General features: G+C 36.9%; 1 protein-coding gene across 2 annotated transcripts in view; it reads right to left on the bottom strand.

Annotated features, from left to right (window-relative positions):
• The window catches only part of ome (dipeptidyl peptidase 4 omega), a 182,363-nt gene that overhangs the window by 30,972 nt on the left and 131,063 nt on the right, over positions 1 to 20,328 (bottom strand). For both annotated transcript variants that reach the window (XM_066731811.1, XM_066731812.1), the window contains one exon: positions 2,971 to 3,023. In XM_066731811.1, the coding sequence (XP_066587908.1) occupies positions 2,971 to 3,023 (53 nt within the window). The remainder of the gene's footprint in view (positions 1 to 2,970; positions 3,024 to 20,328) is intronic.

The raw sequence follows: 20,328 nt of genomic DNA, 5'->3' as shown, positions 1-20,328 counted from the left end.
AGAGCGCAATTTTCGTGTTGCTCGAAGTCTTTTTTTAACGAATAAATCTCTATTGAAGTATCAGGGAAAATTTTTAAATACATGAAAGTTGTATCAAATTGAAAAATGATTGATACCAAAAGGCGCAAGTACACGGCGCCGAGAGTCAACGCACGCCCTGTAGAGTCACAGCGAAGCGCGACGCGTTGTGACAATACACGTTTGCGCGTCGTGACACAACGCGTCGCGCTTCGCTGTGACTCTACAGGGCGTGCGTTGACTCTCGGCGCCGTGTACTTGCGCCTTTTGGTATCAATCATTTTTCAATTTGATACAACTTTCATGTATTTAAAAATTTTCCCTGATACTTCAATAGAGATTTATTCGTTAAAAAAAGACTTCGAGCAACACGAAAATTGCGCTCTTAGGTTTTTTTCGTCACATATGAATTTTTGCTATACATCATGAAAATTAGTTTACTCTTTTGGGCATAAAAAACCTTTTTTTTGACAGCACTCTCATCTTTTTAAAAAATTTCCTACGTATGAAAATTAGATATAAATAAATAATTATATAATCGCGTCTTTTTTTCCTAATGATGATGATAATTACTTTACTTAGGTAATTCTTAATTGTAACAATACTTATTCAATGAAAGCGCAGCGTTTTTCGTTTGAAAATATATTAATTTCCTAAAATTATGGACATTTTGAGATGGTAGTGGTTCTCATCCTGTCGCCGTTTGACCTGCTAGCTTCAGCTTGATAAGTAGATTTATTCCCACACACATTGGCCTCTTTTCCTTCGATGTAGACAAACTTTACCGCCTATCGATGGGAACAACACGCGGCGTGCAGAATATCACGCCGGACCATTCTCACGGCGTGTGGAGCGTCACGCCACACGCCGTGCAATGGCACCTTTACTGTGAAAATATGGCTCGAAAGAATTCGGCCTTTTGTTCTCGCGAAAGGTGCGTGCATATGGCGAACGTCAATGGTCAGGAAAATCTGTGAATTTCACAGTAAGAACCCTCGGTGATTTGATCATTTTGATCCAGTGGAGGAAGAAGGTATTATATAAATTGAGATGAAAAGATACAAGCGGGAAAATCATTCACTCTATGTGGATTATTCTTCAGCAATACTTGAACATTTGACAGAATCGGACTTTGGTAAAGGTTCTACATTATTTAGATGACACGAGTGAAAGCTCCTGCGGAAAGATCGATTGGTGAGTTGCTCGAATTTTAAATTTCAATCTGCTTTCCGTAAGTGATGCTTCGAACGATTTATCCCAAAGATCGTTGAAAATTTCTTCATTAAATTCAAGCTGACGCACCCTCTTTGCAGTAACATCCCCCATAGGATTTTAAGTCTGTGCGTTTATTCTTTTTAACGAAGGTCACACTGGTTAATATCGCAGTGGTTGCTGGGAATATGGTTAAATTTCGAAGATAAACCCCTTATCGATTCGACCTAGAGTGAACGATGAACGTGGATTGATGAGAAACTACAAGTAAGGAGATTTGGAAGTGAGGTGTTCCAGCAGAGCTGCTTGTCTGTGGAATGTAAATCTTTCTGTTCGTATAAAGCGAGTTCATAGTCGATGCTGCTACAGTTCACGCTTCGATACCTCTGGTGCGACGAGGCGGACCACGCGCGATTTCATCTACTGCGCCCAGAGAGAACGATCGATAAAGTAGAGCCAACTCAATTTCAACTGTTTCGCGTAAAAATTTCCCACGTCTCATTCAGCATTTTATCCGCTCGCTGGAGGAAATCAAGTTTATAGGAAAGTGACACAATGTTAAAAACCTGATGTAAATAAGGCGATTTGGAAAGTTGGTTGCTGGCGTGCGCCACTCTACCAGCGAACTACTTACTTTTCTGCTGACGAAAAGTGCGGCTGATTCGCACCAGTAAAGGGGCAGAAAATCCTCCAGAACCACCCTACTTATAAGCCATCGTGAGCTATATTAAAGTAAAGCTAGATCCCTCTATAAGCCCTCGAGATAAAAAAACTTAGACCACGATTTGTTTCAATGTTGCTGGAAAGGCTTATCAAAAAGAGTGGTAAGCATTTTTCGTGGCTGTTGATCTCATCGTGGGGCAGATTTAATCTTCGCCGAGTATTATAGGAGAAAGGTATATATATATATATATATTCAAAAATGAGTGGAAAACTTTAGAAGCGGAGTCTAATTGTTATCCAAGTACCGAGGAAAGGCGGGTCCTAACAATCGAGACGAAGATTCCTTCTCACGTTATACTTTTACATCGAGGGGTATAAGCATTTTTGGCAACCGTTGATCTCATCCGTGGGAAATTTAATTTTTGCCCGGTAAGGGAAAGGTCAATTTTAGAGAATGAGTGGAAAAGGTGAAAAGGTCAGGAATGGAACCGAGTCAGGGCGTACATAAAAAGTAAGCAAAGCCAGGTTGAAAAAAGTGAGAACACGATTTGTTTTCACGTGGCTTTTAAAAACTTCGGACTTATCAAAAGGAGTGGTAAGCATTTTTGGTGGGCGTTGATCTCATCCTGGGGAAGATTTAATTTTTGCCAAGTAGGAGAAAGGTAAATGTTGGAGAATGAGTGGAAAAGGTGAGGAGTGGAGCCTAATCGCAGTCTAAGCACTCTTAAATGCTAAGTTAGCGTTGGAATCCGCAAAGGAAAGTTGGAGGGCGTGAATAGCTATGTGTAGGAGGGGTGGGTTATAGGTTGGGTAGGATAGCAGGGATGGAAAGACGAGGGAGGATTAAATTCGCGCACAGTTTGTAATTTGCGCGCACGCCAGGGCTTTCTAGCATTCTCTCCCTTTTTCCCTGTCTCTCTTTTCGCTTTAGCAGGTTTTCTGAGGGCTGCAGCAGCACCGCGTCGCAAGAGAGTCTGCAGGAGAGTGCAAGATTAAAATGCAAATCCTGGCTAGACCGCGGAATAAGTCTGAGATATGATTATCGTAAGAGCCTCTGGGCATGGTTCGTTTACTCACCGAGTCTCCAAGTTGACGATCTTGTACTGGGCCAGGTAGGTGTGCCGGTAAAGCTGCAACAAAAGCCAAACGTTCCCTCTTACTCCATTGCAAACGCTATAATAAACGATACCAACTTTGTAAACTAATTAAACGCTAATTTCCATCCTTAACGAGATCTCGAATACTTAGCTCCTCCACTCTTTGTGTTAAAATCTGCAAAACAATTTAGCACTGGCAGCTTGCTAATTGAAATTCAATATTCAAATCTTGCAAATTTATATTTGACCAATCGCAGGTATGTTTTACGTGGGCGGATTTCGCTCTTGGTAAATGATACGTGTATTCACTACATACACACAAGGTATATCCACGTAAGTTCGATATGAGAAGCCAATGTTATTTGATACATGCTTCATATTTGTTTTGTTCGATATTATATTGTGTGTACGGTATACATATATACATATATGTATTGGGTATTTTAGGGGGCAGTAGAAAAATATTTGTTGGGTCTGACGTCACGAGTAATAAATCGGTGGGACTTGGACGGTTCGGGTTAATGATTAACAGCTAGTTCTCAGCGATAAATTATGAGCGTGGCTTAGTAGCAGATAGCGTTTACCATCAAACATACCATCGATAATGTACAACGATACGGAAGGATTCATGGTGCTCTCCGCGCTATTTTGCCTCCATTAACTCTTTCAGGACCGGTCCATAAATCATGCTGGCTCGATAAGATCGGAATAACGCCATTTTCACGTGTTACCGCTGCCCACCGGCTCATTTCCATCCCATAATTCTTGTTTTCGTCGATCGAACGCATCGAGACTGACGGTGTCCCAGAAAAATTCGAGTGCGCGCCATGTTCCTCCCGTGCCGCCACCGCTCTAAAATATTCCCGATAAATAATTCTTCAAATATGCGAATGAAAAATTCCATCCGCTCTTTCAATTTTCGTATGCAGGGTCGCAGCAATATTCTTGCTCCGTCTCATCCACCACTGTGATTGCCGAATTCAATTATTTCCGAGGGCCAAATGCTTTTTAATGACGGCAGATAACGAAAATCTCCCGAAGCTTGTCAATTTTATAGCAGCCATTTATTACTTTTCGTCACTTGGTTAATTTGTAACTGATTTACCTTCACCCCCTCACTCTCCACCGTGTACATATTTACTCCCGAGAGTTATAAAAGCATGATCTGATTAAACTTTTTTACTGTTCGACCACACGAAGCATCCTCGAAGGGAAATTAGATTTCAAGGTCTTTGATGAGCTTTTTGTCCAGGATGTTTAATATTAATTGGTGATAAATATTCATTAACAAGATTTTGTATAATCCAGAGGGGCCGGGCGCGCGAGGAAAATGACACAAATCTCGCGTGGCATAAATTATCTTAATATTGTGACGTTGAGCCTGAATAGAGAAGGACAGCTTTTCATTATTTGCAGCTTATTCCCGGAGAGTGTGTGTGTGTGTGTGTGTGTGTGTGTGATATAAGAATGTTCAGCGATTTGCGCATAGATTACGAAAACTCGCGCACCCATTCGCTTAAAATTAAACCTAAAGAGGGGAGATTTTCGTTTAACGAAGGTAATTTCAAGCGAAGAGCTAATTTAGAGTTTAGCGAGGTAATTAAGGAAAATTACGCCAATAAGGATGCCTATCGTTGAGCATTGGCTTGGGTTACCTATGCGATTTCAGAAATTACGTTATCTATTACCCGAAACGTACGTCTGCCCTTGTTTTTACAGCTCAGCGCAGCTATATTTTCGCTGGCCAAATTTTGACGAGGGATCATCCTTCCCTTTTTAGCTCCTCCGCTATTAGGAACTTCATTATCCCGAGAATCTACAAAATAAACTAGCTTCATTAACATGAGAAGCTGGCACTATTTTGTTTTTCGATGCACGTAATAATTTCAAAGTTAGCATTAAACTCCATCAGCTTGTATAACGTAGCATTTTCCAAGTCATTTATCAAATTTCATGTTAATTTTGTACACACTTTCTGATAATTTCATTAATACAATAAACTGACATAATAGAGAATCTGCATGACATTATTTAATATCAAAGTTAGAGAATTCTACCGTACGTACGTTTTCCTCGATTCCTTTACAGGGGCAAGTCATGTAAATTTCATGCATATACTCTCTGATATAACAAGGACCATTATCGATAACCCAAACTTTTTTCCTTCAACATTTGTATCGTAAATTTTCTTTCTGGAAAAGAGCGAGTGCATTCTAAGCTCGGAGCTTTTTCGCTCAAGCTTTTGTTCTCGCAAGGATACTAAATGGCGACTGCTAGATCGTAGAACGCGGTGGAGCAGCAACATCGACGTTCTTTTTCTGTCTTTTTGCGTGAACTTTGTCCAACAGTTTTTTTTTGTCGTCATTTTCGTATTTACTTTATACAAGGGCGATAACAAGTCTTTGTGTACAAAATGCTTTTACAACGCCCAAAAGCTCTCAGTGAAGCAAAAAATGGCCACTCCATTCATCGCTTAAAAAGTTTAATTTAAAATAATATGCAAAATTTGCGTTGCCAGCAACCGTACCATTTTGGCCAGAGTGGCTTTGGCGTTTAATGCAAATAAGTCTACGTGTGTCTCGTAAATGAGAATTTCACAGCAAATCTGAATGATATTTTGAATGTATCGTTGCTTTTCGTGGTTCGCGGCTTTTTCAATAATTGTCATTTATGAACGAATAAAATATTTAATTTTAACAGGGGAAAAGCATCGAGATGGAAAGTAATCAGTTCTCTTCATTCCACCCAAGTTTTCGATCTTTCTGTTTTTAGCGATTACTTAATTCTTTTTTCATTTCAAAGTTGAGTAATAAAATACGTAGCTCGCGATGCAAGTTTAAAAGGCGACAGCAGCAACTGTAGCGCACGAAGCTGCTTGTGCGTGATAATAAAAAGCGGTGATGAAACGATTCATAATTTATCGTTGGAAAGCCTGAACTATTCAAGCTGAGCAAGCGCGAGTACAGTTTTCATGTTGCCTGCCACATCGAGGTTTCACTTATCTGAGAGATTTCGGACTTAACAAGCATCTGCTGCTTATATTGAAACTTTTCCTTCTGTTTGATTTGCTTTCTGCATCACCACTGGCTAATATTATACTCTTTCCTCAAATTAGGATCCTGGAGTAAAAAATTCACACATCAATTATAGACTTGTAGGTATATAGATTTGGCCATTACCAAAAAATACGTTCGTATTTTTTCAGAGAATTTGAATACCATTGTTGTAGTCATTATTTATTTGTCACAACTAGATTAAAAAAAATTTTATGGAAGCTTTGTGTGCTCGAAAAAGTTCCAAAATATAAATTAAGTTTTTGCGAAATGGAACGAAAGGATTGAAAAAATTCGTTCGTTAATGTTACATGCTATAATTGGACGAGTTGTTTATGGTCTATTATCACGTCATATCCTGGGACAGATATGAAGCGGATTCGCTATGAAATTCACGACAGTACCACGAGCAAATGTTCACGATGTCGTTCATATTGTTAACACGCTTGTTTACGAGTGCATTTCTGATTCTCTAGCTTGAACCGGATCCATTTAATCTGCACCATAGTACTATACTATTGCAAAATTGTTTGCCATTCGTTTCGTGCCAAAGTAAGCCACTCAATGACTGTACGCGAGTTTCCCTGATGGAAAATATGCAACAATTTTCATTGTTTATCAGACAATACGCGAATAATCAATTATCGTCGTTCGAGTCATTTTTTCTTATTATTATCTTTTTTTAATTCTTCAGATGCGTTTTTTAATAACCTTTCGGCATAGTTAAAGGTCCAAGCGAGCATTAAACCTTGAGCAAATTGATTTACCTATTGCACAAAAGCCTGTAGGAACAGTTATGAATAATATTGCAAGAGATTAGATATCACAACTGAAATCGAGCTGATTGTTTTTATCAATTTAAAATGCAGTAGATTTTTCTCATTTCTCGCTCTCTCTCTCTCTCTCTCTCTCTTTCCTCCACTCATCGGAATGAGAATAAAAACACAAAAGCGGGAACGTGGAATTGGTGTAACTTCGTGGTTCATTGGTTTTGGCTTATGCGAGAAAAGAGGATCAATGAAATCTTCTCTCTTGGCTGGTAGGCGAGAATGAATGTGGGACGGTAGGAATGGAAACGGATCTGATCAGCCATCCACGCTACTATAAAATGGACTTGCCAGATTGAATCCTCGTAATGAGAAGCCAATACTATAGTTTTTACTACTTACTCCCTCCAACGATAGTTCCTCCATCGCTATGTCCAATTTCAATTATTTGCACAAGTCGTTTAATTCGACGATCAAGTCGAGAGGAAAAAATTCAATTAAGAATGCTTTGGAAAAATGAGAAAGTGTAATTACCTGACTAGCAGTAATGAGATTGGATAAGTAGTGATCAGGTTCAATTATAGTATCTTGAAACGCGTCCAATTGAAGAAATAATTTAATCTTAGTTATATATGACGTGTCGACTAGGTAGGTAATATAGCTGCTTGATATTTCAGCCTCGGCAATCGACTCGATGTACTCGAAGCTGAACATGTTTCGTGAATCTTTCAAGCGTGGAATAAAGGAGCGCTGATTGGCTGATTCGGTTGATAAAGCTATCTGTAATTAATGAATTAACCATCGAGGATGAGCTTTAGGCGTTTGGAAGATTCTGCTGTGTATGGTTGGTGGTGTGTGGTCTAATAATCCAGGAGGATTTGTAAGCCTATTGGAAATTCAAGTAAAGTTACGTAGGCTAGGCCAGGCTTGTCTGGTGTAAATCAAGAAGAGGGAAGCTCGGTTGGCCAGCAGATTTAGCAGAGTAGGCCTGTTCCGCAGTCAATATAACGCTTAACCCTTTGGAATTCCCATTCAATGTGTGCGTTATGGAAATGAAAATCACTAATCATCCAAAATCCCTAATCCACCACTAAGAAGCTTGCGACAATGATCTTTGCTTTATCCTCTAACTTATGGTGATTATGCTAGGTAGTGTATATATGTATCGCGAATCAGGCAAAATTGCAGCGCATTCTAAAATTCATAAATTTCCTTAATGAGTTGGTTTATAATGAAAAAACCTTTTTGTTCAAGAATCGTTGGATAATTTTATTGATAGCTCGTGACTTCTCTCAATAAACTTGCAAACTTTCTGTTAACTTCATCAGTAGCTCCTTTTTAGTTTTCCACAATATAGTCTTGGAGCCTTCGAGCTTCTTGTTGCATCGCTTTTCCTCCTTCTCCTGCTTTGCCTCTTTTTTGCTTTTTAAGCTCCCCTACAGTAGACTCGCTAACTTTTCGTAACGTCATTGGTAACTTTTTTACATAAAAAGTAGCTCCGATTTCTTATAATATCCCAAGCGATATCATTGATTGGCTTGAAACACAGTACAAGTTCGCTATTAGTTATATATATAATCTTGCAGCTCACAGTACGTAAAACTATATACTTTCCATTCTACCGTTGGTTCCTCACCTGTCGCGATGCCTGTTTACCAGTTTTATCACGTAATTTCCACTGCTGGGGTGAATTTCATAATGATACCAGCCATCAAGCGCAGACTGCCTGATGGATAGATACTTGAAATAAACTGCTGACAGGATTAATTCTGTTGTTCGCAATGTACCATCTGCTGCAATTCTCTAAATTATCTCAGTGATATTTAAATTACGCTATTTAAACGCTATTTCCTGGAATTCCTATTATAAAGCACAAACATATACTATAATTTACTTATATCGACACAACCGATCCCATTACCAATTAGTCCGTCCAAAAATTACAGTCTGCATCGTGTCCTCATTATTCCGATTATTATTCATAACTGATTTATTAATAGCCACTACTCGCAATGGATGAGTGTTTTTTATGACTCGCTATAAAATCCTAACGTGGACGATCTTGTATTTTTCATAGAGAGTATTTGCAAATGCGCGTTCGTGGTTGATTTTAATAATTGATTCGTTACATGCGTGTATGCGCGTATCGGCGTTACCAAATAATATTTTTTACGATGAGCCATAAAGGCTGTTTTTCCATTCTTTTTTTTTTTTTTTTTTAAAGCTGTTTTATCTCCGTGTAAAATATCGCAAATGCAGTGGATGCGTATCATTTGCAGGGAAGGGTTTTTGGAGTGGAGCCAGGCAGCGTCGAACGATCCCTCGCCATTTCGGAGAAATGGAGCGTGTGTGCGGAGAAAACGCGCGAAACCGGAAACTACAGCCACGCGGTGTATTATGGGAGTTTGAGCGCGCTGAGTGCTTTTCTTGTTTCTTGACTTGCACGAAAGTTTCGCACATTGGGAAGCTTACAGAGCGTCACTGTAGTTCGTGCTTATTCAGCAACACCGATACTACCCCTCCCCGCATCAACTAAGGTGTTTCTATCTCACGTGTCGAGACACGCCAAGTTTGAATCTTTCACTGGCAGATTCCCTTAATTTAAAACCTACTCGCGTTTATCTTATCCAGCTACAATGGCATTTAACGAGATCTATAAAAGACCGATAGACAACTTTCGAACAACCAAAGTCTGAAAAGCAGTAGTATTCAAATTCTTGAATTAAAACTTTAAACGTGCATAAAGCTCGGAAAGTGGCATTTTGGACCGGAGCCCGAACAAGAGTCTAACGAAAAAGGAAACTCAAGTTTTCAGCTATGTTCTCCTTGTGCAGTATATTTATACGTTCGGAGTAAAAGCTATACTAGGAAATATACATATAATCTAATTACAGAAATTAAAAAGAGTTGAAAAAATTGAGTACCTTTGCTTACATTTGCAAAGCGAGAGAAACTTTGGATGAATGTTGAAGGGAAAAATTACGAGCACAAAGTCAAACTACAATGCTGGAAAATATAATCTTGAACAGAAGTCCTTTGTACAAGATCGAGGTATATATATATATATATACATATAGAAAGTCAAATAAGCGAACAATTCCTGTTTAAAATATTTCATTTATCATGGTAAAGTATATGCTTATGGAGGGGATTAATAAAATGTGGAAATAATAAATCTGTATATTTTATTAATTACCATCAGAGTTTGTACACGAGAAAGGTTCAGAGGTTTTTACGATAATTGAATTGGTCTTACGAAAGATATTAAAGTTTAATCTTTTAAACACTGCAATTAGGTTATTACATTTTTATCTATCTTAACGTACTCACAAGAGATTGTAATATTTTTCCTGGAAATGTTTTTCAGTTTTATAATTAACACAAAGTCCCTGTCGCCTGAGATTTTGCAAGAATAAAATTTTGCTTCGAGCATGGTTGAATTGTGTACGAGCTAATTGTATTTTTCGATACCTTTTTAATTCAATGACAAGCAATTCCTTTTGCCAACTTTTTCGCTAGAAAAATCGACGATTCTTTGCGTCGCACTCTACGGACAATTTGCATGTACATACCTGCTCTGTGCAGGGAAATCTATCTTATTAATCGATAGCACGGCAAGGAATTAATCCCGATCGCAACGTCCTGAGGTGATTTATTTCCCTGAGTGACTTCAGTTTTCTCGCGACAAAGAAAAAAAGAAAAGGAGGAAAATTTTGAATCTTCCGGAAGCAAAAATTAAAAAAGCAAAATTTAATTAGATTCCAATGAACAACGCAGTACAGTAAAGTTAAGCCGCTTCCCTTCGAATTTACCATTATAACAGATTATTGCTATTCATATTGGATATACTCACCGATGAACCGTGTTGGAATCAACAGCCCATTATCAATATTAGACTTCGCTAATAAGCAGTGAAATAAATTTTGTGCTGGCTATTGATTTTTCTATTATTTCTACAGATATACTCCATTTTAATTTAAATAAAAAGCTGTGCGCGGTAAATCCTATTGATGCGTGAATGATGAAGATTTATAAGTGCGCAGCGAATTGGGGAACAAACGCCATTTGTCATTTGTTACTATGTAGAATCACACATGGCAGAATATCTCTTTTATATGCCATGCGAAACGAACTGAAATTGTGAGAATTTTTGCAAAAAAATGAAGAACAAAAATGTATGAAGTTCCCGAATTAACTTTAGCATCAGATTTTTTTTGCATGGAATCTGTCACAGTCGCCAATGGCGATCACGTGAGCACGAAATTGGCGCACTTCCCCTTTTGATTCATAATTAAACGCGTCATTATCAAAAGCAAATAAATATTTGATTAGTTCCGGATACTAAAGTACGTCATCGCTGAAACACCGATACTCAATTATGAAAATTAAGCCGCATCCCATTGATTTGCCATTATAATAACTATTATTCAATTAAGATATTCATCGACGAGTTCTACCGATCTTTGATTTCTCGAAACCCACCTACTATCTAATTCATGAAATTACATATGCACTTTTCGTTCCACTGCAAACCGTTCAAGCCACAACAAATCAAACGACTGGTCGTATATCGTGACTATATATAGTTGATTAAGAAAAAGAGAAACATCAATAGTATATAATATTGTATTTAGCTAACAGAATTCTATTATTACGCTACAAAAGACTTATACTATTTGAAAAATATCCCATTGAAATTGAAAATGCTGAAAATATCGTATGAAGTTTACGGATTAAATTGGTAGAAATTGGACGAAAATGCATGCATTACTGCAAGATTTTAATTGGGAAAAGGTGTTGGTTTTAATTTCTAGGCAAATTGGAGGATTGGAAAAAGGTGGAAGAAGTTCTCGTAGGAAGGATTTAAAAAGGGGGATCAAAATTAAAAAATTCAAGGAAGATCACGGGCTATCGGTTTATGATTTCCGCTACATAGTTTTGGCGTATGCATCTATATCTGGATAATTAGGGAATTGAGTTGAACGGCGCATGGTCGTATTACGTTAATCCTATCGCGGATGGGAACAAATCTGTAGGGTTAAGGTATCCGGTTCTCATCGGAAACGGTCGACACTCCCCTCGATTTGCGTTGATTTCAACGAGCAGAATCCTGCGGATTGATCAATCTGTTCTAGCCCATTTGAATGGCCTTTCGCTCCTGCAGCCAACATTCCGCACGTCCTCCATTCACCCTTGGTCGTTCCGGTGCTCCTCTTCTGTTTCGTACACTAGTTTCCCACCACTTTGCCTATAGCCCCTCCCTCCTCTCTCTCTCTCTCTCTCTCTCTCTCTCTCTCTCTCGATCTCCCTTCACTTTTCTACCTTCCCCCCTTCAATTCTCTTCGGTGCCAATCTTGTGTCGCGCGCGTGTACCTATCAGCTACCTACGCGGATACCGACAAACCCCAGCGGACCAAAACAATACCGAAACAAAACTTTGTTAGTTTCCCAGAAAATATGTCAACTATATATTAGATAACTCGCTGCTACAAATTATACTTATCCAAAAACTTTGTCCCAAATGAAGGTTCCAACGCTTAAAACCCACGTGGAATCTTCCTGTTGTGTTTCAAGGTCGATACTTCATAAACTCGACAATTTTTATGTTACGTTAACCTTCGTTTAATGTTACATTATGCCTTTTTTTATGACAAACGATTAAATTTTTATCGTTGCGTTTTGTTCTGTTTAAAAAAATATATATTTTCTGGAATCACTATTTCGTTCAAGTTACAGCTGGTGCCAATATTTGGGGAGCCTATAGATTTGTTATGAAGCATCGGATGGATAAGGAAATGCCATATCACTCTACGATTACTTTGTTTCCTGTGATTTTTGTCGGGACAGCTTCGTGAGGGAAATGCGAAGTTAGCTCGTACATCCTGAGGAAGCTTGGCACGATGGCTTCGCGAGACCAAGAACGACCATGATTGTACAACTTTTATTTTATTCTTGCCTGACTCTTAGTTTAATTTTGTATTATCTTAAAACACGCTCTATAGCCATATAACCCCAGTATTATACACGTAGAACTTAATCCAGAATTCGATTTCTTTAACTCTCCACCCTTTGGATCTCTTTATCCATGCCTTTCGCGAGCCCATCTTAAGATTAACTTCGCACCGTCTATACTGCAGAGAGTCTTTTAACAATTCTCTTCTTTTCCAGAAAATCATACTATTTCAAAGTTTTCTGCGTCATTTGAATTTCATTCGAATTTATTCTCTTCTTGCAAAATTCTCTCTTTCCTCTCTTACGAAGTTAAGGGAAAGAAACGACTAAAGACTTTTTATGTATAAACCTGTTCCCGCGATCTTTATCGTACTTCGGTAAATTGCAGAGGTGATTGATCCCATTTTCTTGAAAAAGAAAAGCACAAAACAAACTTTGATGGAAAAGTCTCTCCAAACGTGTTCTTCGATTGTACTATATCCATGTCGCTTTATTGATATTATCACGTTGCGAAGGTAATTCAGCTCGGCTGTTTATTTTGCTTCTACCCATTTTCATGCAAAGAACGCTGACAATGAAATTGACGGATGGCGTTTCTGCATGGTGGTTTACAAGCTGACATTTCATCAGTTACCGAATCAAATTTTTTCACTGCACTTTTTCCCCGTTTTTCTCTTCCTCTCCATTCTATGCTCTGAAAAATGGAAACATCCCGAATGTAATGAAGCGCGGTGGTAGCATTAATCGTGCGATAGAAATATTACAGTCGGGATACATCCGGCTGTGCGAGGCCCTCCATAATGCAACGTATATCCCAAACAGAGCTTCTTGCTGTATAGCCGATGGAAGAATCGTGATAGGTAATAATAGATCGCTAGTTTTACTCAGGGAAAACGCAGTAAAGCGAAACGCTTTGGTAATCTTGTCCCGGCGAATGCTACATTGACATCGCGAAAATGAAGAAAAAATGCCATAATATGGCGCCATAACGTCTTTCATTGGTCCCACCGATTTCGTCTCATCCTTATCACTTGTAAATATTACTCCACTGTCTTGACAATATACATCTTGTCGTTCTTCGAATTTCCAATAGAAGAAAACCGATAAGGCTATAAGGAGTTTGGCGTCGCGACGTCTTCTCCAGATTGCAAAACATTAACGCGATCGCAGCTTCCAACTAGGCTTTGCCAGCATAAATTTCAAATTAAAGCACAAATGGCTCCTCCGGTTCGTTAAAGCAAACGAGAGACTTTTGAAAAGAAAAATTTCATCACTCCTATTTGATGATTCGCCAAGAACCTAATCCTCTGTAATCAACGCTTTTCTTGTCTAAAAACTTGGCGGAGCCTTTAAACTGCATAATCGTTTATTAGGATTTTAAGAATTTGGCATTCTCACTGTGAAATTCCGGTCGTTTTTGACGAGCTTTAAGGAATGTTTCAACGTTGACGAGTAGGGCCAAGTTGTCGACATTAATTTTGTACGACGTGACGTAACCAGATGAGAGATTCTGCAAATTCCTGTTCACGTGTCTCTGATATAATATGGATCTGATACGGTGGGAAATTAAAGAGTTTACAGCTTTAGCCTGCGCTAACAAGTTCCATGAATATTCCAAGGATATTCGGGGGTCATAAAGATGTCCTGCTTTTGACAAGCGGAAGTGGCAATGTCACTCGTTCTCTTGATCGAGAAAGGGGTAGGGGTGGCTTGCTGGGAAGTCGAGTGATGGCTCGTATACAGCTAGTTACGTACGTATGTTCCATTTGCTCGAAACATTAGTCTCGCATCAGTCGTGAAATTGCACTCCTCAATGAACTTGCGTACGTCTCATGATGAATCCGTAATGAAACCTGTACTATCTAATTTCGTTAATCAGGATTTTAAGAAACTAATAATAGAGTATTATTATTATTTAAAGCAATTTTAAATATATTCAAAGATTAGCCATGAGTAAAGAACGCGATAGGAAAGATTTCACGATAAATCTATTTTATGCGAGATTGCTGTATTTTTATTTCGACATAACGCGTGACACCGGGTGAAGGACGCGTGCATTCATGAAGCGTGATGTTCACGTATGTCGCGTATCGGGAGAGAGAGTTTTATCGGTGCTAAATAGTATATAAATAATACTGGTAGAAACTAGTCGATCCAGGACGATGACGAGTCAGTCATTAAATTTTTTACTGCTACAACTCGAAAACGACCCGATCGAACGTGTTTCGCTGCCCGATAAGCTCCGAGACTTGGGCTCTCTCTCTCTCTCTCTCTCTCTCTCTCTCTCTCTCTCTCTCTCTAGTTTTATATTATATATATATAAAACTCTATCGAAAGGGATATTCCAGCGTATAACTATAGTTTCTCTCACAGCAGTATCCTCTCTCTTTCTCTCGGCCAGTTTGTCGAAACGCTTGCGGTCCCGGATTTTTCGCCACCTACGAAAGTCGTTTCGTTTTCCTGAAAAACCCTTCAAAGACTCCGCCAACTTAAGAATATCTCGGCGGTGAATTTTCAAAGAAATCCGAGAAAATTGGTCCGCCTGACAGGAAAGCCAAATCTAACAATGTTTCTCGCACTGTTTGCAAATAAAACAATGACGTAACGCTGCGCAGCCTTATTTTACTGATAGGGTGGAAAAATTGAATTGAATTTTATAGTATACGTTTGCAGATTGATTCGCCGATGAAACTGATTTACGAGTTTGACGAGTAACGAGTATCGAATCAACGAGGATAGATAACGCAGTTTTGTAGTCCGCTGAAATGTCCTACTTAAGTCGGCAAAGGCACAGCTGGCTTTTCCAGGAGCGCAATGTCAATTCATTTGCATGAGCGAATTTTCGGTTTCACTTTGCCCGATTGCACCTAATACGACGTCGTTTTTCCCATTGGCCAAGGATTTCTGCGTATCATCCACTTCTCTCGCTCGGTTGCAACAATCGATGGTAAATTTATTATCCCACGAATATCCACAAAGGAAAAGTATATATCTATACCCTGAGACAACTATATATATATATACATAAAGAAAATTCGTGTCGATATGAATTTTTAATTAGACGAAATAAGGTAGAGCCATGGGCAAATGGAATTTTCAATATAGGAGGGAAGAAGAGTAAGATAAAATGCTTCGAGTATATATTTTGGAGATGGTTATTAATTAATTCATCCGTTAATGGAAAGTCTTTGAAGTCTCGCTGCGAGCGCTTACTTGAATAGCACTCGATTGCAATAGACGCCCTATGAATTTTCTGGATGGGATGGTTAGACTTCCTTTTGACCGGTGGCAAAAAACGCAGACTAAGCACAAACCTGCTGCTTTTTGCCATAGTCCCTGTCTCATGATAGCTCGAAAAAAAATCACGTGGTTAGCCAAAACGCTTAGCATTGCTGCTTTCTTGCATCAGTTTGCTCGAAGCAAAGCTGCAGGTTTGTCTAATTTGCATTGTTTACCCCAGCTTTGCATTATCCTATTATGCAGAAAGGCAAAACTTTGCTATCAAAAGCCAAATTGTTGTGCAAGTCACAATTTTTTAGCGTATCCTCTAAATAATAATAATAATACGAGAGCCCCATGGTGCGAGAGCCAACTCTTTCCTGGTTGCTGAAAATTTTGTTCGTAGCTCCGGAAAATATTCCCAGTTGCCGGTGGTGGAAATGTACGTGCAGGCCACGATTGGATTACGGATCAGGTGTATATATAGTATCCGCCTGATCAAAACCGACCTAAATTGGCCGACAACCGTGTTCTCTTCGTTAGTCCTACTAAAATACCACGTTATCTCGTTTTACGCTACTTTTGCCTTTAATTGACATTAAATGGATGCAGTTACGGAGAAAGTTACAGACTCTCACAAATGGTATCCCGAGGCCAAACAATCCACCAGTAAAAATCTAAATTTTAATCATTCAAAAACGTCTGTTTTTTTTAAGTTTAATAACAAGCTTTGAAAAAAATGAAATTCCTTGTATGCGAACGTTACATCATTCGCATACAAATTTAAAAGCGAAGTATAATTTGCATTGTGTTAGAGAAATGTACCTCTCCCTCTCTCTCATAGTTTTACAGTTATTTTCAAACGTAGAATTAATGACTCCATTATTTTAAATTGTCTTATTAAAGCATAGAAAAGCTTGAATTTCAACATAATTGTTAAATGGTAAAAACACGAGGCTAGGTGGAGTTTAACAAAATTTCATCACAAAGGAAATGCTACTTGAAAAATAGCTAGTCCGTATTAATTGTAGTTATTGCTGTCGTCGTCATGGTTACTGGAGGAGTTTGGACTAGGTAAATATTAATTATTTGATATGGCCATTACATACACAGATACTACTATAATCATATCAATAGATGTAGAATAGCCATCTACATAACGGATTAAACGAATAGGATGATAACTATAAATGTAGCCCAATTGAAAATATAAAATAAATTGAAAACAAGGAAAATCGGGTAGAATACAAGTAAGTAGGAAAAAATTAATTTTCTTTTATTAAATAAATATTATTTAAATATGAGTAGATATTTGTTTGATTGAAGAGAAGAAATGTTTCACTGGTATCGCATTTCATTAAAATTAAATATTTTTTTTACATATTATTGAACATTTATTGTGGTGTGAAGTAATTATAATCTGATGCAGATATTATATTTAATTATTTCAAAATGATTACCATTTTAATTTGAGCATATGTAATTTTAGAAAGAGTCTAGAAAATACTTGATTTGATAAAATTTCGTTACTCTTTTGGAGTAAACATTTATTAAATAATTCACGAGTAAACTGTTCGTTTGTTTTTAATAAACATACTCAAAAAGATCAAATAATTTGCTTGGAATTAAACTTGTAATAACCAATATTCATTTACCCTAAGCTTATATTCATTGCAGTGAAATGTTAATGCTTGTCTTAGAAATAAATAAATTGTTTAATTTAAAAAAAATGTAATTGTTTTAATTATAAATATAATTGATTAAAGTAAATATTTATTACAATAAAAATTATATTTCCTTGATTCATATAAATATCACCTCTTTCCGATTAAATATTTGCTTCTTGCGAATCTAGAAACATTTAAGTTGATAGATTCTAGCCTTGCGACAAGCAAATATTTAATGGAAAACTGCTGATATTTCCTTGATTCATATAAATATCACATCTTTCCGATTAAATATTTGCTTCTTGCGAATCTAGAAACATTTAAGTTGATAGATTCTATCCTTGCGACAAGCAAATATTTAATTGAAAACTGCTGATATTTCCTTGATTCATATAAATATCACATCTTTCCGATTAAATATTTGCTTCTTGCGAATCTAGAAACATTTAAGTTGATAGATTCTAGCCTTGCGACAAGCAAATATTTAATTGAAAACTGCTGATATTTCCTTGATTCATATAAATATCACATCTTTCCGATTAAATATTTGCTTCTTGCGAATCTAGAAACATTTAAGTTGATAGATTCTAGCCTTGCGACAAGCAAATATTTAATGGAAAACTGCTAATATTTCCTTGATTCATATAAATATCACATCTTTCCGATTAAATATTTGCTTCTTGTGAATCTAGAAACATTTAAGTTGATAGATTCTAGCCTTGCGACAAGCAAATATTTAATGGAAAACTGCTGATATTTCCTTGATTCATATAAATATCACATCTTTCCGATTAAATATTTGCTTCTTGCGAATCTAGAAACATTTAAGTTGATAGATTCTAGCCTTGCGACAAGCAAATATTTAATGGAAAACTGCTGATATTTCCTTGATTCATATAAATATCACATCTTTCCGATTAAATATTTGCTTCTTGCGAATCTAGAAACATTTAAGTTGATAGATTCTAGCCTTGCGACAAGCAAATATTTAATTGAAAACTGCTGATATTTCCTTGATTCATATAAATATCACATCTTTCCGATTAAATATTTGCTTCTTGCGAATCTAGAAACATTTAAGTTGATAGATTCTAGCCTTGCGACAAGCAAATATTTAATTGAAAACTGCTGATATTTCCTTGATTCATATAAATATCACATCTTTCCGATTAAATATTTGCTTCTTGCGAATCTAGAAACATTTAAGTTGATAGATTCTAGCCTTGCGACAAGCAAATATTTAATGGAAAACTGCTGATATTTCCTTGATTCATATAAATATCACATCTTTCCGATTAAATATTTGCTTCTTGCGAATCTAGAAACATTTAAGTTGATAGATTCTAGCCTTGCGACAAGCAAATATTTAATGGAAAACTGCTGATATTTCCTTGATTCATATAAATATCACATCTTTCCGATTAAATATTTGCTTCTTGCGAATCTAGAAACATTTAAGTTGATAGATTCTAGCCTTGCAACAAGCAAATATTTAATGGAAAACTGCTGATATTTCCTTGATTCATATAAATATCACCTGTTTCCGATTAAATATTTGTTTAAATCGACTGTATATTTCATTCTTTCAATCATTATTTAGTTCGTTTAGACCATAGATTTTTTTCTACGAAGCACATTTACATTTACGTATATTAAATATATACTTACTGTAAATAAATATTGCTTTTATTAAGTAAATATTTCAAGTAGATAATTTCCTTATTTTAAGCAAATTCATTAAAATTAAAACTACCAATTTACTCGTGAATTTTCAAAGAAATATTTACTCCAAAGAAAGCGAAATTTATTTGATTCAAATAATTTTTTCTATCAGTGTAAAAATCTCGAGATTCCTTTAAATTCTTTTATTTCGGTCTGCGCAATTGGAATTACAATGTGTAGAGCGAACAAAACTGCCAGCTCCATAATCCTGACATCAGTCGGGCTTGACATGATAAGGGTATTCGTGTATCCTTCCAATCCAATGAGCAGCCTATCAAAGTTCTATCCTAAATTTATTCACTAACGTTCGTTCAAGTGCAATTACGAAATACTTGGACGAAATTTGGAATTTTAATTATAGAAATTAAACCACCGAGGTTAACTAGAAAATTCGTGAAATTGATATTTCGTAATGAAATATTTCAATTTGATTATATCAAATCGAAATAAGTAAATTTGTTCTGGCAAAATCAATTGACATTTGTGGAAAATTTTATATTACTAAAAGGATTGATCCGAAATTCTGGCTTTGTTGATATTTTATGACGTACGATACCGTACAGTAAATTCGATTCGTCACTTGATTAATCTAATTTATGCCATTCATAATCCAGCTTGGTTCTTCATTGTTTAATATTGTCATGCGAGCTAATTTTAACAGATTGCATTATGAATTTTAAGAATGCAGTGAAAATGAATATATCTCACGAATAATTACGCGTATAATTTTATACTGGATATAATTCGAGGATAATACGAGGGGTGTGCCTTTTTTGATACAGTCGTTTTTCCTCTCGGATTATCTCTTCATTCATGCATTGGATAATTAACTCCCGAAGCTTTTACTTTTACGATATTATACTTTTAGAAATCAAAGGTGAATAGCGTTGATAATCCAGGGAACATTGGTAAAATAAGCTCCTGATTCAGGTACGTTGCGCTTAAGTAACATCAGGAA

This window comes from Prorops nasuta, unplaced genomic scaffold, assembly GCF_024137725.1.
Source record: "Prorops nasuta isolate Cenicafe-Biocafe unplaced genomic scaffold, Cenicafe_Pnas_1.2 PNAS00009, whole genome shotgun sequence".
NCBI classification, from domain to species: domain Eukaryota; kingdom Metazoa; phylum Arthropoda; class Insecta; order Hymenoptera; family Bethylidae; genus Prorops; species Prorops nasuta.
Note: the sequence above shows the minus strand (reverse complement) of the source record. Positions and strands in the feature narration are given on the sequence as shown.